The 27,745-nt window shown below is 43.5% G+C and overlaps 1 protein-coding gene across 1 annotated transcript in view; it reads right to left on the reverse strand.

Annotated features, from left to right (window-relative positions):
* Positions 1-340: 340 nt before the first annotated feature.
* The window catches only part of antxr2a (ANTXR cell adhesion molecule 2a), a 53,025-nt gene continuing 25,620 nt past the window's right edge, over positions 341-27,745 (reverse strand). The window contains exon 17 of the mRNA XM_083673928.1: positions 341-3,285. Coding sequence (XP_083530054.1) covers positions 3,247-3,285 — 39 coding nt within the window. The 3' untranslated portion in view covers positions 341-3,246. The remainder of the gene's footprint in view (positions 3,286-27,745) is intronic.

Consider the following 27,745-nt stretch of genomic DNA (forward strand, 5'->3'; position numbering starts at 1 on the left):
GTAAATGTTGAGAAACAGAAGGTGTACAAGCGCATATTTTTTCCTAAATGGAAGACCTCTTTTTCGGGGGCTTCATGGACCTCAGAGGGATTTGTGTGTGTGTGTGTGTGTGTGTGTGTGTGTGTATGTGTGCATTTATGAGTGTGTGTGCGGAGTGCCTCCGGTGTTAGACTTCACAGGGGGAGAGGCTGCCCACTGTCCACTCCTCTGTCCACATACAACATATAATCACATTCCCTGTCGGGCCGTATAAATCTGTATGGGCCCAATTAAACATAGCCTTTAGCATGTCTTTGCTAGCTGGGGACAGAGTGTAAAAAGGGAGCATGTCCAATTTCCATTTAAAGATTTAATAATACATTTGACACATTACACATAAGTGCGAAACAATAACATAAAAATGAAATTAGGAAGCAAAACACACACAAAAAAAACATACAGTGCAAAGAAAAACTAAGTTGTACACATGGTATCTAGATACACATTGTATCTTACTTACAAAGCATCTAGCATAACATGACCCTGGATGATTGAATCAAAGGTGTTACATTATTAGTATTCAAAATGCAGACTTGAGGACAGACATTGTACAATCAAAGGGCAACTTACAAAAAACATAATTTAATACTGTATTTTGCACAATATGTTTTTTGGTAATGGTAATTCAGAGAAAATATATTGCATGAATGAATTAAGAACATGCTTTCATGGATCTTTCAATTAACTGTCATTGCCCTCCAAGAGAAAGAGAAACCGAAAACCTCTTGAATGAAATCATATCAAATTACAATATTTTATGCACAGCTGAACACTTTTTGCAATAACCCGATTGATTTTGTTGTAACGTGCAATATAAATGTATAAAAGTATATATAATTCACAACATTACAAATTAAACAAAACAGTAATAAGGGCTTTAAAGATGTATGCATTTCAAAACAAAATTTTAAAAAACAAACAATAAAAAAACATGACATAGCCACACTCAAATCAACTCTTAGCTTGTGCAAAAAAGCATTGTTCGGCATTTTGGGCATCTCACATTAAAATATCACACTAAATTCCATGCACATAACTAAATTAAAACTGCACAATTACATAGCAATTATTTTTAGAAAGGCATCTTTGGCTAATGACATTTTCCAAAAGTGTTAACAAATACATTCTTAAAAATCTATTTACTTATAAAATACAAAAAATAAAACCTCTCCATGGAGAATTTGGAGATGGCACAGGAAAGGGGAAGGCTCCTAAATTCAATGTGATGTGTTATTAGGATGGATAGCTGTGTTTTGACTGGTATGTAAATATCTCATTAGTATGGGTTAATAACAGTCCTGTGCTCTCAGATGTAACATAAAAAAAGATAATATATAACTGCTAAATATCCTCTCTGTCCATCTCAAAAGAAGCTGATTAGCCTATTAAAATGTCATGCTGAAGATTACGCAAGAGGCTAAATGTGTGTTTAAGTTGGAAATAAATATCACAGCACCCCATGGGTTTGGTTGTTGACCATCAGGATTATTTATGTCCCTTACAATCCCCGCCAAGACAACAAAGGAATAATTAGGGACAACGTGCGCGCCCAACCCGTCTCGCGCACTTGCATGCCCACCAAATGTGAAATGTTCGCCCATTCCCCCTCAAACTTGATGGTTGTTGAACTTATTTTTAGTGTCATTTGATAAGCTTCCCTGCTTGCACAGAGACATCCCACTGACCCAGCCACTGGTCATTGTCTATACCGGTTCCCATCAAAGCGGGCACGCTTTGTCAGGTTTCGACTCGAATATCCATTTTGCATCTGAAGTACCGTATCCAAAGTGACTGGATCGTTGGAGCCCTTTTCTTCAGCTGCTGCCCCCTCTCCTCCCCCACAGTGTTTCCGCTCACACTAACATCATTTGGGATTGGCGTCATGACAGCACGCTTGAGAAATCTACAACAAATATATATCTCGCTTTTTTTGGGGTGGGGGGCCCGGGTGTATGGCTTTCTGGAGATGAGCAATACTTATCCGTCCGTCGCATCCGTTGCTTTGGCTTTACGTTTTGGACATGGTGCACCGTCGCCAAGGCATGGTGCCCTCTTTATCTCCAAATAATGCCAGTACAGTAATAGGTCATTCAATGTCAAAAGGCATAAAAAAAGATGACCAACTCTTTCACAGGCTGCTGCTTGCTGTTGCCTTTAATTATTTTAATTAAACTTTGATATTCTGGCGCTGAGGGAACTACTGAGTTGTGACGCGAGGGGGCCCTCGGAGAATTGAGACGGTGGGGATCACAGTGTGGAGACAGCTGTATCTATATCTTAAAACTCTTAACTGATAGGCATGTTTATGGATTGTGATGTGCTACGCCTAGCTGAGCATACAGCAGACTGCAAAAAACAGGGGGGGGAAAAACACCCAAGCACCATGTCAAGGTCTGGAGGCATCCATCCCTCAAACGTAGCCGGAGATGGTTTTCGGTCACGGGGTGTCCTGCGGTGGAATAACGCTCTATTAATTTTCTTGTCCCGGGTGCATAATGAAAGAAAGGTGTCTTCAAAAAACGAGAGGGCAAAGTCTTGGGCTTCCAATACCTTAGGGCGTCCTGTCTACAATTTGTCATGCGTGTGCACTTCTCAGTGTTAAAATGACAAGATCTCCAGTCAAAAGGGGCTCCCGCCAGGCATTCAATGATAGTGGAGTTGGAGAGGTTTTGTGACGAGACATTGCCAAAAGGCAATGGACTTCTGCACTTGCAAGGCCCACTGGGATTATTTCTACTTCCAAGCCAACGGCAAACAGCCTCTTTTGCTCTGTGTTTTTCTTTTCTTTTTTTTTTTAAGATAGCTTCCGTCTGTGTCCATGAAATTAGGTTTTCCACAGAAGGCACAATATGGTCAGAATATGTTAAGCCTTTGGTGCGCACAAAAAGCTAACCGAATCCGAACGGCACATTTTGTGCCGCACTGTTTGTTTGCTTTGGCTCTTGTAAAATAAAAAAGACAAGTAGAAAAATAAAAATGATATCCCTACTGTGGCCATTAGGAAATGTTTAAATGTAAGACACAGTTTCAGAGGCAGAAAATCTCATGGAAAGAAGTGTCCCTTTTGTGCACAAAACGGATAGAAGCAAATGGACAGTGATTTTGGACATGGGTCAAATGAATAAAGGATGTTCAGAAACTTGAAATAGTTTTGCTATCCACAGAGAGTAGTAATTCTTGTATTCCAACGATGGAGGTCTTTTTCTTCTAATGATTCTGCACTCGGTTGAAATTCATACACCGCCCCTGAAATGAGAGAAAAAGATAAGCTATTAGACTTGGATAAAAAATGGCACCTCAAAATTACATTCATATTCAACCAATGAAAAAAGTTATTTCTAAAGTAACAATTTATACATCATTTCATAGCTGTAACAAAGCAACACATTCAAGCTTTAACTGTAATATTTCCACCACAAAATGAATGCAAAATGTATCTAATTAAAATGCCACCACCATGAGTTGAAATATTTGATATGCTGAATCTAATCTGAATCTTTCTAAATCTACAAAAATGCACGTTGTATTTAGACGATTTAGGAAAATACTTGGTTTAATCAATTACTGAAAAGATAAATAAATTAAACGAATCAAATTATTATGCAAAATAAATCTATAGAAAATCAGACCCTTTTTTATTTTACCTCAAAAGAAGACTAAATTTGTATATATTATCAGAATATAATGTCAGAATATCTGTCAGCAATATGCAATCTTCTTACAAGATGTGCAATGAATACATTGAACTCTGGCACATCCTATCCTCCTCCAAAGGAATGCTTTACACACAGACATGTGGATAAAAAATGCACTCTCTTCCTCTCCCACACAATTTTTGTCCCTTTACTGGATATCCCGACAGACTCAATGTATGCCTTGTACAGTGGTGGGCTGATCACACACTGGGGGTCCTGTACTGGCAGTGACCAGGAGACGCAGCCGGCCAGCTGTCTGAGCCACTCTCACTGCTGGGTCCCCTACTGGGGAATAGTGGGCGCACTGGCACCAAGAGGGAGCTCTAGCACAGCTAATATCCACACCAGCCAACAACCCCAGCAGTTTCTCTCTGTCGCTCTCTCTCTCTGTCGCTCTCTCTATGTCTCTCTCTCTCTCTCTCTCTCTCTCTCTCTCTCACAAAAGCACAGTCCTGATTCCACCGAGTACTTACTGTGCTTCAACTACTGACTGCCACAGCTACCTTGACTTGACTTGTATGAGATGCATGATTCCATCATAGGGGGGCATCCACAGAAGTTTGCACCTACACAATTAGGTTATGCTGTGCTAGTTGTGCGTGGACTGGCGGCTCTAGGTTTTGGACAGAATAGTGCATTCTTCCATTTTTTTTTGCTTCAGAGCAAGGGAGGCTTTGCTCCGTCTCTGCATCATAAGCCCTTCGACGTGTACCCTCTGCATCTAATCTCACACAGTCAACAAATAAGGCGCATCAGATGCTGTTTTGGCCGTGGCCACCAGAGCGGCTAAGTTCAGTGGATTTTCGGGGGTTTAAGGCGGGGGGGGGGGGGGACTTTGTGAAAATGCTGGTCCCCGGCACAGAACGGCAGGCAAGTGGTGGGGCTCTGGTGAGAGAGGGCTAAGCAGGTGCAGCACAATACGGTCAAACGCATTCCAGCTCCCCTGTTCCCGGACGACTGAGCCCTGACTTGGCAGTGTGTGTGTGTTGTAACTGGGCCATGTTGCACAGAGACAGAGGGAAAGGGAGGAATGACGGGCGCTGCCCACCTGTGCCACCAGAGGGAGAGGACAATAGTCTACATGTCAGCATGGAATGTCAGTGAAATTTCATCAGATGGACAGGTGGATAACTGGATGGATGGGTGCATGGATGATGACTGAGGTGGGGTCGATGGATAAGTGAAGAGACAAGGGAGGTTGTTTTTTTTCCTTCTTCTTCTCATACTTGGGAGTGGAGCACAGATCCAAAATGCAAGCTATGATTAATAGGCTCCATTAAAATCACTCCATTAGGTTTGTATTAAAATAAATTGAAATACATTGAGTAGTGAAGTTTCAAATGAAAACTTCTGATACATTGAAAAGGTCCATGGTGAAGCAATGCAGCAGCTAATCCAAATGCATTACATAAAAAAAGACACCTGGTTTCTCAAATCCAATAATTCCAGCAACATTCAGATGTCTATTTATAACTCAAGGCTGTTAAAAACAAGATACACCATTCTAATAGCATTGTGTAGACTGGGAGTTTTCAGTATCAAATGAGGGATGTTTGGACTGATTATGTAGTATTCATACAGTCATGTACAGTAATGCATAGATGTCAGCAAAGGTACAGTACCTCCTCCTCTGTCATTTGGAAATGCCAAACTAATCAGTGGGGGTAATAAGAGACCCAGAAACAACTCAATGCTTCTTCATACTCAACAAACACACTTGAATCAGACAATAGGGCTCCAGTTAGACAGCCAAAAAATGCAGAGATGTTGCCAAAATTACTCACTGTTCTTTCACCAGCATTTATTTCGCAACCTCTCCTTGTGCAATGTCCACGAGAAGGCGGCGATAATTTATTTCAATAGTGTGCATATGCAATAACCCAAATGCAATGTGCAGTATTCTACATTTGTTATGAAACAAGCAGCATGCTACGGCAAGTATTTCAAAAATGACACAGTCGTTTTTTTGGCGACGTCTCTGTCAAAATGGCACCCTATTTTGTTTAATCTGACCGTAGCTTTAACCTGGTGAGGTAAAACCATACTGGTTCGGTCTCAGCCCCTCCAAGTTTACTAGAGCTGCAGAGGTCCACACTCGGCCAGGTTTCAGAGAACATGTTTGTGCTCTGATTTCTGGCTTGTACTTGGGCAGCTCTCCAGAAGTGGAGTCCGCGTGTGATTTTGCATCTCATCTCTTGCTATTCATACTCTGAACAGCTTGATTCCCCCAACGCTACGACTCCCCAAGGAGCTGTCTTGCACTCTCCAGTTCCTACAGTACATGAAGGAGTGAGATCCAGAAGGAAAAAAAACCGGGGTGGAACCTACTGTAGAGCTTGGTCCCTGGCCGACGCCATTTTGTGGTCCTTATCTTTGATAAAACGCTTCAATAAAACATATTTGAAATGTTTTATTTGAAATAAGACATCATAAACAATAATTAAATAGTTGTTTGGACAGACATGAGAGATTCCTAAAGCAATGAGGGAATATTTTTGACGCTGACATTTGAGCTTTTGAGCCACCACTCACATAAATCAAGTAAAAAAACATCCTTATCTGGCAGAAGAAATGCAAAAATCAAACATCCTCTTCTCCATAATTCTCATAGTAAATCTAACCCAGTTCCTCTTTCTGGGGGTACCAATGGCATTTATTGGAAAATAAAACTTGAGCCAAAGACACGTTGGATGCCCCTGACTGCAGAGTCTCTCACATATGAGACATGTGTTCTGCTTTATCCTGTATCCTCTCCTCTGCTACATATTGAACACATTAAGAAGTTCAAAATGGAGGGAGAAGCGCAGCTGCAAGGGGACGGCAGGAGTGCCAGAGTGTGAGCAATCCTCCATACTCAAGACAGGCCCTCATCCCACAGCCCCTTTTCCAAACACAACACACACACACACACACACACACACACACACACACACACACACACACACACACACACACACACACACACACACACACACACACACACTGCCCACATAGAACTGCCATCTGGCCTGCTGGGAAATCAGAGCCGCCCGAGGCCCGGCCAACAACATGATGCTCACTGACAACTTGGGCATTTCTTCTTGTCATATAATACATAAATAAAAATTATACAAGCGCAAGGTACATGGAAGATACAGTATGTCTCCAGTGTCTCCACCGAATCCCGGAATTTTCCAGGATAATCTGGAGAGGGATGGAAAGAGGGATGGAAAGTCCTCACGGAGGCCATCAGGTTGAAATTCCTTAACCTTTTTTCAAAATGGGGTCTAATCAATGGAGTGACTTCAGAGACAGCTGTGAGGTATCAGTTTAACTAAGCCCTATAAGATACCAACATATACTGTATACTGTAGGAATGCTAGGATGTTAACATTGATTTAGACACGGTGGTGATCCCTGTAATTCAGATCCCCTGTCATGATGAGCAGCCCTTTCATGAGAGCTTTGCTGTCGTAATTTACAAGGACATAAAATCTCACCGGTGATGACACCATATTTACAGCTGAGGTCTTTCAGAGAGCAATGCTGGCTCCAATTGAGTTCTTCTGTGTAAATAAAGTGGCATATGATCAGCAATCAAGCATTGATGACTCCCTGATTGACCTGAGGGATGGAGTGAAAGAAAGAGAAAAAAGAGCGAGGGATGGAGGGAGGGAGGGAGGGAGGGAGTGAGGGAGTGAGGGATGCCTTTTAATCTAGAGCCAACAGTAAAAAACATTCACGCTCGCTGGCAGGCTGGTGACATACTGTTTACAGATTGTTCATCATTGGCTTGCATTTTTTTCCATGACAAGGGGATGTTTTTACTGGAAGGAAGAAGGGAAAAGCCAGTGCGATCCAACTGACCACCGCATCCTATGTATCACACAGGACAGCCCTACTAGCACTACCAGTCCAACAGTGAGCACTGACATATTGTCACAGGTTGGGTAGACAGGCCAAAACCACAGCAGCAGCATTTACAGTTGACGTCAATGGGAGGTTTCGCGCATGTCCACTGCAGAATGGGAGCAAAGCATGACACAGACAGAGTGCAGAAGCTGGCTCGAGAGTCTGTTTGGTCTCCTCAGTGGTGACGTTGTTTGTGTCTCTGTGTTTCTCAAAAAAAGGGAAAGGACAAAAGGGAACTTCCTGGTCTGTAAAAGCTTGTAAAAGTAACCGAGACAGTTTTGCTAGGCGATGGTCCTTAAATTATAGTAAGGTTTGAGGTTACAGCAGCATACAGCCAATCTTCACAGCTTTTTGTTTACACACCTTCTCTCTGACTGCGGAGCAGCAAGAAAGACACATACTTCACTCAGTTTGACCTGACTGTCAACCTGATTAGTCAAATGTCCCTAACTGAAATAGAGAAAATGTAAGTATTGTTAGTGAAACATAACAAGAAAGTAACCAAGGTTTGTCTAAATATATTCCGTTTAATAGACTTTTGGTTTGAGATCTTCTCCAATTGTAACAGTGTTGTTGAACAGTGCTATCTGACTGAGGTTAAAAGGTCAACACATCTGATATCTGGTTCACTTATAGACCCCCTTGAATTGTGTGCCTTATCACAAGAACCCGGAAACATGAACAAATACTGACAGATAGATACAAAGTTATGCTGGTTCATTCCTACACTCTTAGAAAAAAGGGTTCTTCATTTGTCCCATTGAAAGAACCCTTTTGGGTACAATTTAGACCGTTTTGGGTTCCATTTAGAACCGTCTGTGGAAAGGGTTTAACATGGAACCCAAAAGGGTTCTTCAAAGGGTGTCCCTACTGGGACAGATGAAGAACCTTTTTTTGGTATTAACTAAAAAAAATGTTTTCAAGAGTATAGCATCCTCAACCCAACTCTGTCTGTTTGCTGGCCTGAGCATAACTGCTGTCTCCTGAATCCTGCACAGTAAGCACACAACACCATAGCACTGTAGGTGCAGCTGTTTCCTGCCCAGCTTCCTGCTCGCTCTCTTCTTCTCCCCTGGTTTTGTCAGAGTAAGTGCACATCATTGCCAGCTAAAAGCTCTGGGCACCATCCCCTGGTTGTTCCAGAGAAATGCCAGACGTTTTGGCGTCGGCGGGGCCCTCACAGACGGGCGCAGGAAGGCACAGATGGCACTAATGGACGAGCGGAATCCAACCGAGGGACCGGGACAGAGCCATGCCGGAGCCTCGTCCAAATAACTGTAGTGTGTGTGTGTGTGTGTGTGTGTGTGTGTACTGTATGCCCAACTGGGCTCTGCTCTACCAAGGTTAATGCCATAGCACTCCAGCATAAAGAATTTAAAATGATAAAATAATCATAAGAGGAGAGGGGAGTTGCATGTGGAGAGGGGGATATCTGCTTGGAAATAAGCCAAAAGGATCAGATGGATAAGGGATTGTTCTTGGGTAGATATGAATACATACATACAAGTCCAAATTCACAAACAACAGGGATTCATTCGCCCCCTCTTCCCGCCATGCAACTTTGGGTTGGCTTGTAATTGACTGACTGAGGACCTCATATTTGAACAGAGCCATAGTGTGCAACGCACTGTAATCAGTGATACTTAACATGAAGTTGCCCCTATACCAGGGGAGGCTGGTGGAGGCAGAAATTGGAGGATGGGCTCACTGTAATGCATGGAATGGAATGAGGAAAGGTATCAAACATGTGTGGATGGGCTCATTGTATACATTTGGAATTGAGTGGTGAAGCCTGTTCTCTAGACTAAGTAAGTTAATTTAATCTTGTTTAAAGTCAGTGTGTTGCTGGTAGTTTTGCTGTGTTTTGCTGTGGCTAGCCTGCCTTAAGCTCTGGGACCTAGTTTCTGTTGAAAGCTATCTGTTTGAAGCCAATTGCTGTCAATCTCCAGTGGGAGGGCCTGAAACTATTCTGCAAGCATTTAACTCCTACTCACCTTGGACTAGGACTAAATATATTTGGAATTGAGTGGTGAAACCTGTCTGGTCGTAAACTGATCGTTAGGTGGGAGGGGTTGCAACCCTGCTAGTCATCAGCAATTACTCCTTTTCTCATTCCCCTAGACTCTCTGGTCGAGGGGGAGGCACAGGACTCCTCATCTCACCTAAGTGGCCACATAATGTCCTTCCCCTGTCACACCTGTCCATATCCACCTTTGAATTCCATGCTGTTTCTGTCACCTCCCCCGTCAAACTTCACATTGTCGTTATCTATCGTCCACCAGGTCAGCTTGGCAACTTCTTAGATGAGATAGATGTCCTTCTCAGCTTCTTCCCTGAGGACGGTACACCGCTCTCACTACTGGGTGACTTCAACATCCAGTCAGAGAAGCTTCACTCGTCTGGAGTACTTGACCTTCTCTCCTCATTCGGCCTTACCCTGTCCCACTCTCTTCCGATTCATAAAGGGGGTAATCGGCTTGACCTTGTCTTCACCAGATCCTCCCATACCTCCAACCTTACTGTTACCCTTCTTTCAGTTTCTGGTCATCATTTTGTATCCTTCTCCCTTCCCCTCAAATCTACCGCCTCCTAGTCAAACTAAAGAAACTGTTCTCCACATTTTCCTTACTCCACAACCCACATCCTCCCCCTCCTCCCTCCTCCCTGTCTGCGGATGACTTTGTTACCTACTTTGAAAAGAAGGTTGATGACATTAGCAGCTCTTTCTCTATACCTCTCGCCAACACTGCTACCACTCCTCCCAAACCCACTACGCTACACTTGGTCTCTGGTTTATCAGCTCTTTCCCCCCTCTCCCCTGATGATATTCTAAAACTGTTCACCTCCAAGCAGGCAACCATCTGCCCCCTCGATCCTATCCCCTCCCCTTTTCTCCAATCCATCTCCAAAGACCTCCTTACGTTCCTTACCACCATAATCAATTCCTCTTTATCCACAGGATCTGTCCCAGCTGCCTTTAAGACAGCCAGAGTCAAGCCTCTTCTTAAGAAACCAACTCTTGACCCGTCTGCTGTCCAACTACAGACCGGTATCCCTTCTCTCCTTCTTATCTAAAACCCTTGAATGTGCTGTCTCTAACTAACTGTCTCACTATCTCCTTCAGAACAACCTCCATGACCCTCACCAATCCGGCTTTAAGGCTGGGCACTACTGAGACTGCTCTCTTTGCTGTCACGGAGGCCCTCCACTCTGCTCGAGCTTCCTCCCTCTCCTCTGTTCTCATTCTCTGGACCTGTCTGCTGCATTCAACACAGTAAACCACCCGATCCTTCTCTCCATCCTCTCAGAACTGGGCATCTCTATCTCTGCACTCTCTTGGTTTACATCCTACCTGGCCGATCGCTCTTACCAGGTGACATGGAGAGGATCGCTGTCCTCTCCACAAGCCCCCACCACTGGGGTCACCCAGAGCTCTGTCATAGGGCCCTTACTGTTCTCCTTCTATACCACATATTTTGGCTCAGTAATTTCCTTACATGGTTTCTCCTACCACTGCTACGCAGATGACACTCAACTCTTTCTCTCTTTCCCCCCCTCTGACTCACAGGTGGCAACACGTGTCTCTGCGTGTCTTGCAGACATTTCCACTTGGATGTCAACCCACCACTTCAAGCTCAACTTTAACAAGACTGAGCTGCTCTTCCTCCCGGGGAAAGCCTGCCCTCTCCAAGACTTCTCCATCATAGTAGAGAACTGTACTGTGACCTCCTCCCAGACAGCCAAGAATCTTGTGGTGATCCTTGACAGTCACCATCCTGTGCGGCGAACATCACAGCGACAGCACGCTCCTGTAGATTCTATCTCTACAACATCAGAAGAATATGACCATTCCTCACCAAAGAAGCAGCACAACTCTTGGTCCAGATCTCTCGCCTTGACTACTGCAACACACTCTTAGCCGTCTCCCTGCCTCCGCCATCAGACCTCTGCAGCTCATCCAGAATGCTGCCGGGCGTCTGGTGTTCAATCTCTCCAAATTCTCCCATGTCACCACCCTTCTTTGCACCCTTCACTGGCTCCCGGTAGCAGCTCGCATCAGATTCAAGACCCTGATGCTCGCCTACCGGGCGGCAAAGGGAACAGCCCCTCCCAACTTGCAAGCAATGGTCAGCCCGCAAACCCCTGCCCGATCATCCACTTCGGCTGGCCGCCTGGTGCCACCGCCTCTATGTGGATGCAGCAGTTGCGCTACTTGGTCACAGCTTTTCACTGTCCTGGCGCCCAGGTTCTTCATCCCCACTACCCCCCTGTACAGTTTCTCTACTGTAAATACATTAAAAAATATATATATTATGGAATTAGGAATGCTAATTGTAATGCATGGAATGGAATGAGGGATTCCTCATTCCATTCCATGCATTAAAATGAGCACGTCCACCAGCCTCCCTTGCCCTGGAAAGAGCTGAAAACACAAATCACTGAACTACATCACTATGATGCCCCATATTGGACCAGTGTAACCTATCACACTCCTACAGCAGTAGCCCAATACACAGACCTAAACTAACACAAACTAAATGCTGTCTCTCTCAGTCACATTCCTGATGAGTTTTTCCTTTCCGGTGCCACAGCAGATGAGCCTCCACAAAGGCCCACTGGGCTCATCTGTACTTTTAATTCATGTGTTGTCGTCTCCACAGCTCTCCCCCAGAAAAGCCCAGAGACACGTTACACTGAGACATGGCAACACAAAAACCATAAGGTTACATAATGCCTCGCAGTCCCACCCCAACCACCAACAAACAGCGAATTTTAACCTGGCCGCATTACCTCTGTCCATGGCATTTGCATAATGTTGATATATACAGGGAAAATATGCAGATGTAATGTTTCATCATCCGAGACAAAATATATTTTCCAGCATTATTTCCTGTAAATGCAAATTTAAAAGAGTAAATTAGATGAACTGAACTGAACACTAGTCGTCCCAAATGGACGTCCACGGGCGTGCTGTGACACTATTATAAAATAACTCTGCCGTTGTGAAACCCATGCCCTCCTCCTTCTCTGACGTTTGGTAAATGTCTGCTTTTAACATAATAGCATTGTTAGAGTTTCAAAATCACACATAGAAAAAAATCTGGAAGCATTTTCATGACTTCCAAGCATGTCCTGAAGTGCACCTGCACACCTGCTCCCAAAGCTCCTCACCGTAGCTTTTACCCTCATCATGGCGAATCGAAACTGACCGTACAGTTATGATTGGCTTACCCATTTCAACCGTAATGAATCCCACACATAGACAGAAAGACAATAACAGTTATTTGCATAATTAATGCTCAATTACATGTGAATAGAAGCCAGCAGAAGAAGAGACCCCCATATGCTGAAACACACTTTTTCTCTCAGTCTATTTAGACCTTGTTTTAATGAGCATCCTATGATATCTCCTCTGTTGTCTGTATATAGGCTACAGTATGTGTGTTTGCGTAAGGCCCGGTGATGTTGATAACAATACTGAAAGTGGGCAGTCAATGCGTAATGATGTGGTCTATTACAACCACCATATTTTTTCTACCTGTATGAAAATTTAGGCTACAGGAGCCATGTGTGTCTGATTGATGATAAGGGCACGATATCTATATGCAGGTAGACAGACAAATTCGCCCTGATTACAGACATTTGGAACACTTCAATATCAATATTTGTTTTGGAATGTGGTTTGTATGGTGGAGCATAAAATCTGATGGATTTGTCTGTGGACTTTACTGACGCATTTGCTTAAATTGCATAGCCACTGAAAGAAGGCGTTTTTTTGTGTCCACTTTTACTTTTTTTAACTTTAGCAAATGACTGGTGTATTGACAGTCATGTTTCTGTTTTACTTGTTATCAAGCATTGGAGCTTCACAATTGACTGCATGTTTTTTTTTGTTTTTTTTTTACAGTAGAGTTACACCAATTATGTCCATCAATATGTTATATTCAATATGTAAGCTCTTTAAAATAGAAAATGTGATATTCTAATGATTCTTATGTCCTGACTAAACACAACCAGTTCATTATTCTGCATGGTATTGACCTAATTCAATTATTACACTGTTACACTAATGTCAACAAATGGCGTCACTCTGGGTACTTTGGTTAATAATGAGGGCCTGGGGCTTCAAGTGTTAAAGATACTGTCTTCATGTCAGTGTTTTGTGACAGTACTGTATGTGTGCACATGACTAGACTCCATTATATAAGCAACTATCTACTGCAAAAGCAGATGATCAACAAAAAAGAGTTCCCCAGTAAGCCACCATGCTACATTACCCCATCTAATTGGATGTATGTCGTTTTAAGTATACAGATTAATTTGATAACAGACAAGAAATGCAAAATGGTATTATGATAAGGAGGAAGATATTGCACAAACACACTATGAGAGAGAGAGAGAGAGAGAGAGAGAGAGAGAGAGAGAGAGAGAGAGCATGCGCCTGTGACTTTCCTATGTGCAAGTGTATACTGTACTGTAGAGTATGTGTGTGCGCAAGTGTGTATGTGTGGGTGTGTGTGTGTGTGTGTGTGTGTGTGGGTGTGTGTGTGTGGGCGCGTGTGCTTATTCCCTGCGTGGTTCCCCGTTTTCCCTCCACCAGCGATCGCGCGGTGCCGGATGGGGTCACATGCGATCTGTGCTGAGGGGAGATGCGGGGCATGCGACAGGGAGGCCAGTAATTGGAGTGAGCTGTCAAGACGCAGCGCGGCGTGTGTGTGTCTGAGACACTGCCATTTGGACACAGCGCCGTGCACGTGCCAGGGCGGCTGCCCTCCCACGGGGTGGCACATATTAAAGCCTATGATGAGACTAATGCAGGAAGAAATGGCTTTGGCACGGAGCCAAATAAAGAGGTCAAAGGGTAACGTGGTTTAGGGAGCAGTGGAGCACCCCCCCAACCTGAAAGTAGAGCACTGGGACTGAGGTGGGACTAACCATGGAGGTTGACTTGGTGGGGTCCTGTTTGTGTATCCTCAAAGTTACTTTGGATGGTTGAATGTTTTTAATGGTTTTAATGTTTTTAATTTGTTATGAATATTCATATTTCCCCATTTACCTAATGACTGAGAAAATGGGTTCCTGTTCCACAAATCAAAAATTGGAACACCTCGAGTTTCATATATCAGCCTATCCGTTGATACTGTAAACTCCTTAACATGCAATTAGTGAAATAAAGATCTAATTTGGATTTAACGGTTAATCAAGAAATTATTCAAAATGCAGATTTCCCAGCTAATGATGTGCCAACATGGTTTGCTAAAAACATGCAACGTTGTCATACAGTTGACAAGATTAACTACAATTAGAAAGGTAAAACAAAAGAAGTAATGTGCAATTACGAGTAATCACAGCCACAATGGAAATAATTAGCTGTTCATTTCATTCCTAGAAATATGATCTCTTTGTTTATATGTGAACATCTGTATCTAGAGCAGACTTCATCTGATAAATATCCACTGAAAACAACAACCCACAGCATAAAAAGTGCATATCGCCAATGGATTTATTTTAAAGTGACTATCTATAGCACATGTACTGTATGTCATACTTCAAAGTAATTGACTGTAGTAATTGACTGTTCATAGTAATTGATGTTATCTATATTGACTCTTATTAAAACATATCTATTACTATGTTCTTGTTTTAACCACTATGACCTCAACTCAAAGTGGTTATGCTATTGCTATATGGTAGAATCCTCTACGATGAAATAGAAACCTCATAGTCACATGACATTACCCATACATAACTTTTACCTGTATGCTTATGCTATGGTATGTTCCAAATGGGTATGCTTATTTTGCAAATAAATATTTGATTCATGTTTACAGGGGAAGGGCTTTAATTTACAATCCCAGTCTGTCTTAATGTTCAAGTAAAGTCAATTTTTATTGCACATTTTCGGCCTTAAATTCCACCACAGAAAAAAAAGGTTTATTTATGCAAGGCTGTAAAATACCAGGATATAAATATGAACAAGCAGCACACCCTGCTATATTTGGTGGAATGCCTCGGTGATAAAACATCTTGTTATGTCTACTGAGGAAAATATGCTTATCAAGCCGCATGTTAATGTAAGCAGTAAATAACATGATCGTGGTGCAGCGATGGTGGTACTATAACAGCATGAAGCAGCTTCAGGCCACAGTACAGTAGATTAAGAGTGGCTGGGTTTTTTTTCTACAACTGTGAGAATTGGGTTAATGTGACCTGAGCTGGACAGACATGGTCTGGTCAAAGAACACACACTAACACACATAGTGCAACAACTAATGTATGTAATGTACATACATACTGTACCTACTGTACACACAAATGCATGCACATACACACACACACACACACACACACACACACACATACACACACACATACACACACACATACACACACACACACACACACACACACACACACACACACACACACACACACACACACACACACACACTTGTTTCATTTACTCACAGTTTACTCTTACATGTCTTTACAGGTACACAGACGAGAGGACGGAGATTAAACATTCTTCAGTGGGACATTATTTTGAGCCAAGGTCAACACTGTTGCACCAACAAACTATAAAGAAAACATCAACCGTTACATTACATTTCCTTTCCCTTACCTCCCACCAAACTAATTGATCTGAGCAACTGGTTGTCCAGTAAAACCAACACTCTTGCCCACAGGGAAAAACCTTATCTGACCATGTTCCTACTGTAGCTTACTACGGTACAGTGGCTACCTCACACCATCAGATAGTCAGTCCTCAGCTTATGAAGCCGTTCTCACCTCAAGTCCACTTTCACCTCAAAAACAAGTTCAGATGAGAAGCCTGTGACCTTTACGAAGTTGGCACCATTGACCTCCTCGGGGAAGAGACACAAACGATGACAAGGCGGCATAGAGGTGGAGGAGAAGGGCTCAGGGTGGTGTGTCACACCCAAATCCTTCCTGAAAACACACAACTCCCGCCTACCTCACCATCTGCTTTCATTGATCACCCTCTTCAGGCCTCACTGCTCTTTCCATGAGCAACTTGGGGAGCGTGAGCCAACGCTGTCCTGATTAATGTAAGTTAATACACAGACACACGCACACGCACACGCACACGCACACACACACACACACACACACACACACACACACACACACACACACAGCAACTATGAACCTTGAATCAACTCTCTGACCTGGGAGTTGGTTAGGATAGCTCATAGAATCTACGCAACGGCGTGACCTCCCTGAGGCCCATCGGTGAAATTAACAAGTCTGGCAGGGCGAAGACTGTCCTTTCAGGCTGAGCCGTGCGTGGCTGCAAGAGGGCGGTGCTGCCTCTTTGTCTCCACGGAGAAAAATCTTAGGGCGGCTGTTTGTTTTGAGAACGGGTGTGAACTGCACTGAAAGTCCATCAAATCAATTAGGGTCTCAGGGCGAGAGCCTCGCCTTGGCCCGGGCTGAGGGACTTGGCTGAACGGTTTGTGAGGGGGTTGTTATGAGTCAGAGCATTACTGCAGCCAACACTCATGAACGGCGTGCTGCTCAAACATCAGTACAAGCAGAGGCAGGGAAAAGCTGCATATGGAGGGAGCCACTGTGTCACTTTTGGGCCCTGGTTGAAATCGTTGCTGTAGCACACAGACCGTAGCCTTTTCCACGCGTTAAGTGCTGAGACGTGGGAGGTATCCAGGCGGGGTTAAATGCCTGCTGTGGTGGAAGTGTATAACCTGAAAATAGTTCTATGAATGTATTTTCCATAACACTGCGTATGACAAAACGGGGACCGTAACTTTTATCAACCGATCTGGGTAGTCTACAGTATACCGCATGGTCACTTTCTGAAACCGCCTCCATGATTGTATGCACTCACTGTACTGTACAGTAATATTCGCTTGGGATAAAAGTGTCTGCTAAATGGCATATATATATATATAAATATATATATATATATATATATAACTGAGAGCAGCATGGCATCAAGTGCATGCACACAGAGAGAGGGGACTGGCCAATCTGGCCGCAGTAGCTGCTGTATGGCTGTCCCTCCAGCATCAGATGCATGTATGTGGTTATGCAGATGTCATGCTAATGAGTCAAGAGCATCGCCCGTACTGGCTTTACTGTGACTCTTCTACTATGTCTCTGTCTGTGCGTGCATATGTGTTGTCTTGCTATTGCTCCTCCAACCAAATGCAAACAGGGCATGAGTCCTCTCTCTCTCCTCCCTCCCTCTCTCTCTCTCTCTCTCTCTCTCTCTCTCTCCTCCCTCTCTCTCTCTCTCTCAGTGTGTGGAGAGCAAACACAATTTATTCCACTGTGGGCAAATGACGAGGGGGTGCATGGTACTGGCACTGGCTTTGATGGCCCAGACAGATGACAGTGTGTGTGTGTGTGTGTGTGTGTGTGTGTGTGCGCGCGCGTGCTTGTATTGGGGGAGGGGGGGAGGTAGGCCTATTAAATGGAGGATGACAAGGAGTAATTATTCTAATGCGATCCGTCCCAGACTAAACAGGAGTGGCTGAGGCGGAGGTGTCAGATGCGAGTCATTAATGCTGACAGGGGCTGGAGCGGGCCTCGGCAGCTGTCTGGCCCCCAGGTGGGCTGACCCCGCGCCGCCGCGTACCGGCGCTCTCTCCCCGCCACAGTGGGGACGGGGTCCGTAACGTCTGGGGAATGGTGAGGCAAACCGGGCCACGGGTGTGGATGTTGTACACTGGGTGACGGCTGCACTCTTGTTAACCTGCCTCTGTGACTGTGTGCCTGTGTGTGTCTGGAATCAAAAGGGAGGGCGGTGATGTTCCATATTGTGGATGGATTGGGGTGGGGGGGGCGGGTGTTACAGAACAAAGTTCTGAATTGAAGTTCAATTCAATCATGTGTTATCAAGAGTTAGGCAGGTATATCACTTGAAGTGTCTTTTTGTGCTCCATACTGTACCCAGACTATTTTCTGTAAGAGAACAATATCACGATATGCTCCAAATGTCACGATATTCCATGATATCTAATATCTTCCCAACCTGAATGACAAGACAGCAAAGCAAGCTTGGCAACACTTCCCTGACAACATATCCTCTTCCTCAACAGGTTGAAGAACACGGCAATCACCTGCATTGCACCATTAAAAAACATTCTCGAATAGCAGAAAGCTGTGTTTTGCCAAAGCAATTATATCATAATTACCCCATCTTCTTAATTCTGCTTAGATCTCATGAATGGCTAACACTCAATGAGGACCGGGTATGCTAATATATTTGCATATGTTCTAACTCTTGATATTCAGGGTTGCCTCAAGCCTGTAGTCTGAGACTTGGGTAGTGAGTATTAAATCAAATTTATGCTGCAATGGAGAGGAGTAAAGTGCTCTATTTCCTTACATTTTACAACATCATATCAGTAGATTCCCAGTGGCAAGGTTTATGGAAAGTCATCATTATTTACATATATACCTCGTAGCATAATTCATAAGAGAAGCTCACACTGGTGAAACCATGTCAACAGGCAAAAGTGACATTTTTCTCAACATGAAAAAATAGGTGGTTTTTGGGAAGTCAAAAGGGTGAGATATATCTTAATTATTGTGCTTTTTTCCATATTCTTTGAATATGTACTTATATTTTCCAACACAGGATGTCAAGAATATATTCTTTAAAGGACAATTTTGGCTGTCATGTTCTATGCATGCACGACTCAGTTTAATTTCTCTATCACTTTTGGACGGTTAAATGCAGGTTGACTGGTGTTTCAGCTTTCATATTTTACAGTGTACAGCCTTCATACATTTACTGCAGATGCTTACTCTTTGATCACTTGCCAGGAAACTAGACACCATGCAGGGATGATGAAATATGACACCGGCGCATCATTGGGCCAAGAACGTGTGGCTTAATTTAATCTTTATCTAGTCAGCGTGATTGTGACAAAATAGCTATTTTTTTCTTCAGAAATGGGGACGAGATCAAATCTTTTATTTTGCCGGGAATTATATGGAGGCACGCTAAAAATAGACTGTATCTACACCATTTAAAGGGACATATTCACTTTTTTTTCCCCACTTTCTCTGTTATTTTCTAACAAATATCTCCGCTTTGTGAGTCAACATGCTGATGTAATACCAAGGTGAGCAGGCAATATATACAAATAAATCCATCAGCTATCCTATGCTTTAAAGACTAGCAACAGACTCCCAGCCATTCCAGCACACTCACTCCTTCATCATTCAGACAGATTGAGATCCCAGGGTTAGGATGATGATGTGTCCGCTGATTAGGGCAGTGCTACGTCTCTCATGTACCCTATCCATTTAATTAACTGTAATATTCTGCCCCGATACTCCAACTGTCTCTGGAGGAACACTGCCCTGACACACATACAGAGCCACAAGCGCGGGTGCTTGCAAACACACGCACGCACGCACGCACGCACACACACACACACACACACGCGCACACACACACACACACACACACACACACACACACACACACACACGCACACACACACACACACACACACACGCACACACCCTTGTCCCCTTGCCCCCCCCCCCCCCCCCCCCCCCTCCGTGCCTGCTCGTCTCTGCGCTCCCTGGCTTCATTAGCAGTAGTTTGCATCATCCCTGGTGAAAACGTCACATGTCATCAGTGACTTCATTCTTTATCACTTCCTCCAGTATAGACAGTGTAACCTTCAGAAACCTGCTGCCCACAGTTTTATGTCTTAATTAGGACCACTGTCACCACCGCAGAGTCCCCCCCGGTCTCAATGTGAACAGACAAAGAGAGATGGAGAGGGAGAGAGTGTGAAAGACAGACAGAGAGAAGAACGGGGCGACAGTCGAACAGACACAGACAGAGAGGGATGGAGAGGTAGAGAGGGAGAGATGTGTGAAAAACAGGGAGAGGGAGACAGTCAAGCAGACAAAGAGAGAGACAGAAAGAGAGTCAACGGGAAGGAGCAGTGAAGAAGAGATACAGTGAGGGAGATAAAGGGAGGAAGGGAGGGGGAGAGAAATACATTCAAGAAAGAAGAGATAAAGTGAGGATGAACAGAGGGGGGGGGGGGGGGGGATAACTTACAGTACAAGGAGAAAGAGAGCGAAGTTCTGTTGGCTACTGGTGTGAGAGAGAAAAGCCTTAAAGGCTTAGTGGGGAAGACAGTGGAGATGCTTGTCCCTGGGTGGGACATCTGAGGGGTTAACGCTATTAAGACAGAGGAGAGCATGAGACTGAATCTACATCTGTGCTCACAAAGACTGGGATTGAGTGACGCTTACAGGCATTCACTCTGAGGAACAGATACCATAGACAGACGGACTGCATAGAATACAAAGGGAGCTACAACAGATGTATTGATTGAGTTCTTTCAATGATTCTTCACTGATGTCCTTTGTTGAGTTTTGTATTAAAACCAGCTTATTCTAATTCTTCATTTTCAATATACAGTATGTAGTAGTGTCTGAATATATATTCACATGGGAACAGTTTTGAACAGGGCCTTTAATGCTCTGAAACAATTTAATATCCATTAGATTCACTGATAATTAATTAAATCTGTATTATCATCACTCAGTATAATTTAAGGTGAGACAACCTATCAATTATAAAAGATCACATTGTCATTGAGGTTAATAAGCTGGTTTACAAACTATTATCATTAGCAACAGAAACATCCATTATGGTGATAAATGGCATATTGATAAAATATGAGGTGTCTTTTTCCAAGATGGCATAATATTTGAGATGGGACAAACAAGGGGACAGTTTAGGTGAGACCAAAGATGAAGCAGCTTAAGAAGTAGCTGATGCCTCTTAGATTTGTATCTTATAAATGACTGTACAATGTCAGGCACAGAATTAAAATACAGTATATCGTATAAGTATGTTGGTTAGTATAAGGAGAGGTTAACTACAACTGCCATTTATACCGAACAAACACATACAAACAAACTAATAACAAGAGGGTCAATGAATGAGTGAATCGGCCTCCTCTTTAAAAGGGATACTTTAACTTCACAGCTCGAAGTTCCTGCCAACTACTGCCACATCTGCATCTCTTCTCTCAATAAATAATGAAGCACAATCTGTAATTTATTCATGGCTGAATCCAGGGTTCCAGTGATGAAGGAATTCAAACCCGAGAGCGACAAAAGAATGCCTTCACTAACGTCCTTAACAACGACATCTGTTTGAATCACAGGCCTGTACTGTTGAGCATCAGACCCAGGGAAAGGCCATTTTACACTTAAGATATACTACTAACCACGTTACGTACAACATCCCCTGGCCTCAGATCAGCAAGCCCAACTCTCAGAGGCGTTTTATTGCACCGACGAGCCAGACGCACTTTTGCGCTTGACGGATAAATTCTCGCTTGAGATCACTTAGCGTGAGCAGCAACAGTCATGCTTTAATGAGTGCAATTAATTAGTGTCAAATATAAATAAAAACTGCTTTTAATAGCTGTTGAGGCTACAGTTTAAAAGATAAAAGAGGTCTCGACCATTTGCATGATAAAGCTAATTTGCATAATCAAGCTAATTTAAAAGAATCGGCCAGTGGTGAAGGAGTTAACGACGTGCAGCCAGTAATTGGACGAGGAGTGACCCTTTCGCAGCCAGTGACGGGTACGTTGCTAATTCACGTCAGTGGCCATTGAGAAGCTGATACTCCCAGTTTACCAATGATCCACTCTGGGTAGCCCATAGGAGTTATATAATCCCCCATCTCTTCTGGTGGAGACACTGATGCAGCTGGGAAGGGGAGGGGATGAGGGGGGGTTGGGGGAAATGACCCCGGTCTCCAAACCAATGAATAGAGCCACATTTGTGCCACTCCGCTGATCTGGGGTCTAGTCACAATGGGAGCAACCTCTGTTGGGTACATATTTAGGGTGCTCTTAGAATGTAGAAGTGTGAGGAGCCAACACTGAATATTAGGAGAACAAAATTAAAAACTTAAAAGAGCAACATTACTTAGTATACATTTTATATGTCACTAAGAATTTGAAGTAATTCTTTATTTTAAATGACCATCTATGTATTGTGATGACAACCAAACAAAAATGTACAAAAGAGAGATTATATGTATTCATTAATTTCTTGCAAAAACTACAAAATGTCCTCCTCTTAAAGCAAGAACCATTCTGATTAAGATTAATGTCACATTTCTGGGCAACAATATCAATTCAAAATAAAATCTACATATGGGTTTGAAGAAGCAAAAATGTTTTATTCATATATTTGTGACCATTAAAGATGCATCATTTGGGAAGGATCACAATAAGTATAGTCGCAAATAAGAGGGACCTTCAAAACATATTAGCCGCTGTTAGCACAGCATTATATTTATGTATACAAAATATATGTAATTGAATATTCACTGAGAACATATTCCCCCCGTAACACAAATAGGCCGTTCCATCTTTTTAAAAATTCAAATCAATGGGACTAGAGGAGGGGAGAATTAGAATACATTACTTCATCTATGTGTGATTCCCCTATACGTCTGTCAGGGAGGGACCAAATGCATGCGACAGAGCCGCCCTCCGCAAAGCTGACATTAACAATAATGTAATTTAATTAAAGCCAGGATTCCAGCGTTCGTCGCCAACAAGGGAATTTGATTTTAATAGGTGATGAAGAAAACGCTGGGGAACGGTGACATAGCCACTGTGCTAGCCAATCTGAAGGGTTCTGGGGGGGGGAAAAGGCACCGGCAGGACATCAGTTTAAATTCAATCAGGCAGTGGAGGGACGCCAAACAGGGACGAACAAATAGCCCCCTGTTTGGGGTGCAGGTACCAGCCTTTCACAAACCAATCAAAATGGTGTGGACACATGGAAAGGAAAAAGGTTGTTTTTTTAACCACATGGACGAGAGAGTCCACCACAACAACAAAAACACACTACAATCATCTGGAAAAACAAAATAATTCAATACATAAGAATATTAAAATACTATATGTTGGTAATAGATTGTATTTTGGAAAAAGATTAATAAAAAAAATGCGTTAATCCTGACTGAAATTTATTTGGGACAAGAAGCGGAGTTGAAATCTTAAAAAGCAGATAAAAGATATTAACATTGTCTGTGAGCTACAAATCTGATTAACAGCTTATTGTGCTCAGTTTAATTTATAGGGAATATTTTACTTTTCTACATTGTTTGCAGAGTTAACAAGAAATTATTTCTTCACTGGAAATTATTTTATTTATCATATAACCCTAACCCTAAAAAGGGTCTTAAAATGAGTAGAAACAGATAATCAAAGCATCAGCTGTTTTGCAACTGATGCTAATCATAGAGGTCAGAGCTTTACAATAACTACCTAATGACACAGGGTGGCCAAATGAAAATGTATTCAATTTCTAGATCTCATCTTTCTCTCTCACCTCTCTCTCAGTCCACCTCCTTCTCTTTTAACCCACCCAAGGCCACTAACCCCTCACCTCCCTGCACCACCCTGCCAGACCAACTCCAACACACACACACACACACACACACACACACACACACACACACACACACACACACACACACACACACACACACACACACACACACACAGACATACACAGACATACACAGACATACACACACACACACACACACACACACACACAGACACACACAGACATACACACACACACACACACACACACACACACACACAAACACACACGGGGGTCCCCCCTCGTCCCGTTGGTAATCCTGTTACCAGCCGGGGCCCTGGCTGCATGGCTGGCTGTTTGGGGGGTAGCCCGGGCAGATTAACGTGGCGGCCATTATCGAATTTACAACCAGCCGCACGGACATCTGCCCTACTTTTCCTCGGTTAATGTAAAAGGAACTAATCTGGTTAAGAGAGCAGGGGCCGGCTCATAAATCTGTGGAGCTCTCGCTCCCTCTCCGCCACGGTTAAAGCTGTCACATCTCTTCTGAGGGGAGCGCCGGCTGAATGGAACTGTCAGCCTTCTACTTACTGCTTGTTAGGGGTAACAAGGCCGTCCACTGATAAGACTAATGAGGTCCGGGGTTGTTCATGAGAGAGCCAACACAACCGCGACCGCTGGTCCACGCTATGGCTAACGTAACACCTTTTGTCCCCTCCCCTCCCCTCCCATTCCCTCCCTCCATCCACCCCCCCCCCCTTTCCCTCCCTGCCTCGTGGCATTCCAAATTCTTACCCCAAGCACCCCATGCCACCAAGCAACGGGAGTAGTGTCCTTATGAACAAAAAAGCAATGCTTCTTGTTCTTAAAATGGAGACTAATGACAAGCGGTGGTATCACTGAGACGGGGTGAAGTGACGGGTAAATGAGGGGATAAACGTCATGTGTGGCTAATGGGCGATTGTTATTGTGGGCCTTTGTTTCCCCCGTCACCTCTGAGCCCTTTCCAATGGAGGCTCTCTTGTGTTTCAAACGCTTCATTATTTGTGACGCTTTGGTTTAATTCCAATTACCCTGTTAATTAGAAATCTCATGCTCTCTGATCCTGGGGTTCGTTTCAACTTAATATTGTTTGCCAGATTGTTTACTCTCCATCTAGGCCTTTTATTGTGAAATGGTGTATGACATTTAGATTTAACAGGACTTTTGACAGTGTGCTTATTTCCAGGGCAATATCTAACCTGTGTTCAAAGCGCACTCATACTTTCTGTAAACCACTGCATTTGACTTCACTGTTGTTATATAACGCACTACAGACAACAAGTGATTATGAGTATAATAATATATGATCTGTAATATAGGCTATGCTTAGACTGTAAGGGGTGAATTTAGCTAAGCTAGGGGTGAATTAAGATAATTTGCTTACACATCCAAGTCTTCACAGTCAATGTATGAATGTGACAACTGGCATCTGAACACAACAAGATCCAAACTACAAACAGGAGAGGTTACAGTTTGCCAGCACAAAGAAAATCACATATTTCTTTAAAACTATCCCTTTAATAATTTACCCAATTATTAAAGACAAAAAAAGAAAAAGGCTGTATCTCAAATGATACTCTATCGTAATCTTTTGTAGTGCACTTTTTATGAACCACAGCCACATAGGGCATTACTTATGAGACCTAATCAAAACTGTTTTTGTTAACATGAAGCAATCAGATCTCCTCCTGGTGACCTACTGGCCCCATGGCATGCTGATACTCCAGTCAATCAGCCAGTCTGCTATTAAGTCACTTGGCTCTCAGAGCACAAACAGTTCAAAATCGGACTGTTTCAGTCCTGATCCAGTCCTGCCCAAGAAAGATGTGTCACATTGGGCAGCCGAGTGGCAGGCGATAAGCCCGGGCATGTATGTCTTCAACCCCGGGGACTCTCTGCGATGCCATGCCATGATGCCAGGCTACTGTATGCCAGGCTGTCATCTCCCCTCCTAACCCCCCCAACCCCCACCCCCACCCCAGTGCCCCCTTAGCCTGTGCCAACATACCACCCTGTCCTCCTCCGCTTCTTCCTCCTTCTTCTCATTCGTTTCTCTCTCTCTATATATCCTCCCTCCCTCTGATGGCATTCTTCAAGAGCTGGCCTCTCGGAGTCCCTGTGCTCACACACAGTCACTTAATTAAACATTCCCACAGCACTGTTTATAATGTGACCGATGGCTATTAAATTAAGATGCTTTCACAGTGTAGAGACCAGAGACTGTAGGCCCTATATTGTATGTTAGCAAGGCGAAAGTTAAACAGACGAGGAGAGAGAGGGCAGCCTCAGGACTGCATGTTGCTGTGTGACATGTTTTCTTTGTCTGTGGTTGGGAATTTCCACCATTTAAAAATACACGCCACCTCATTACAGAGCTGCCCTAAGGAGGCAGGCCGTCTGTGTCCACTAATAAGGTGTGTGTTATCAGTGCAGTGATTTTAATAGGGTTTAATGTATTCAGCTGCTACACTAAAGTGACATTACATTACACAGTAGTCTTGAACAATGGCCAGAGAGATCGTAGGGGGGTGTGTGTAGCCTAAAATATTTGTGCTGCTCCCTTTTCCCCTCCCTTCCATTTCAAACATCTATATTCCAGATATCACTACATCTGGATTGAACTGTTTCTGCAAGGAAATGATACATGGCATGTATAAGAGTTCTACAGTAACAGTGTGTATGAAAAATCAATGAAGACCAGTGATGTCTAGTGAAGGGTTGTGTCTATTTTATTTCGTTGTGTTCCTTTTTGTCTGACTGTTTGCTACGTGTTGCTTGTCATGTGCTGCTACGTGTTCATTGTGTATCGTTGTCCGCTATAATCAGTTGCTTTAAAAATAAATAAAAAAAAGCTGCTTTTTATGTGCTCTATGTTTGTTTGAACTGTCATTTTAAATGTTTTTAAACACCTGCCTAGGGGCTACAGTTGGAAATTAGCCGTCTGGCAAAAAAACGGTCACATTTACAGAAATTATGATTCATGTGCATTGTCTCTGTAAAACTAAATCTAATAAAGTAAAGTATTGATACAAAATATCATATCATCTCTTCAGAGCCCAAAATAAGCTCTAAAAATATTTTATGGCGAGACTAAGTGGAAAACAAACATGCTTTAGCAATAATCTGGTGCTCAACTCCATCAGATAATACCATCACCCCCCACACAAACACATACTCAACCCACACATCCATCCCCCCATGAGGAACTGAGCAGCAGGAACAAACGGAAATCCAATTTGAAATCCACACAGACCAGTAGGAACACCTCTCTGTCTGTCCCTGTCTCTGGGATTTGCATTTCTGACACAGAGGGTTAATGTATTGGTAATGCATCATTCATACCACAACTTGTTTGTTCATTTTGCAGACGGCTGCTTTTGGAAAACAATACCAGGTCCTGGTGAGGGTGAAGGTGTGTGTGTGTGTGTGTGTGTGTGTGTCAGACGGCTACGACGACAGAGGAGCCGCCACGTTCAAAAGAGCTCCGGCACCATAATAAGGCCAGCCTATCCTCTCTCTACCCTGCCACCTTCCCCTACCTGCTGTCCCCAGCCGCTCCCCGGCAAAACTTGGCGGCAGATGTTGCAGCGCTAAGTTGGCTCTGAAGTGCCTCCCCGGCTCCCCGGTCTCCCCGACAACACAGTCAAACCACATTAGATCTCTTTATTTGTGCCTGGGGCAAGTTCGGC

The sequence above is a fragment of the Argentina silus genome (genome assembly GCF_951799395.1).
Source record: "Argentina silus genome assembly, chromosome: 7".
Taxonomy (NCBI): domain Eukaryota; kingdom Metazoa; phylum Chordata; class Actinopteri; order Argentiniformes; family Argentinidae; genus Argentina; species Argentina silus.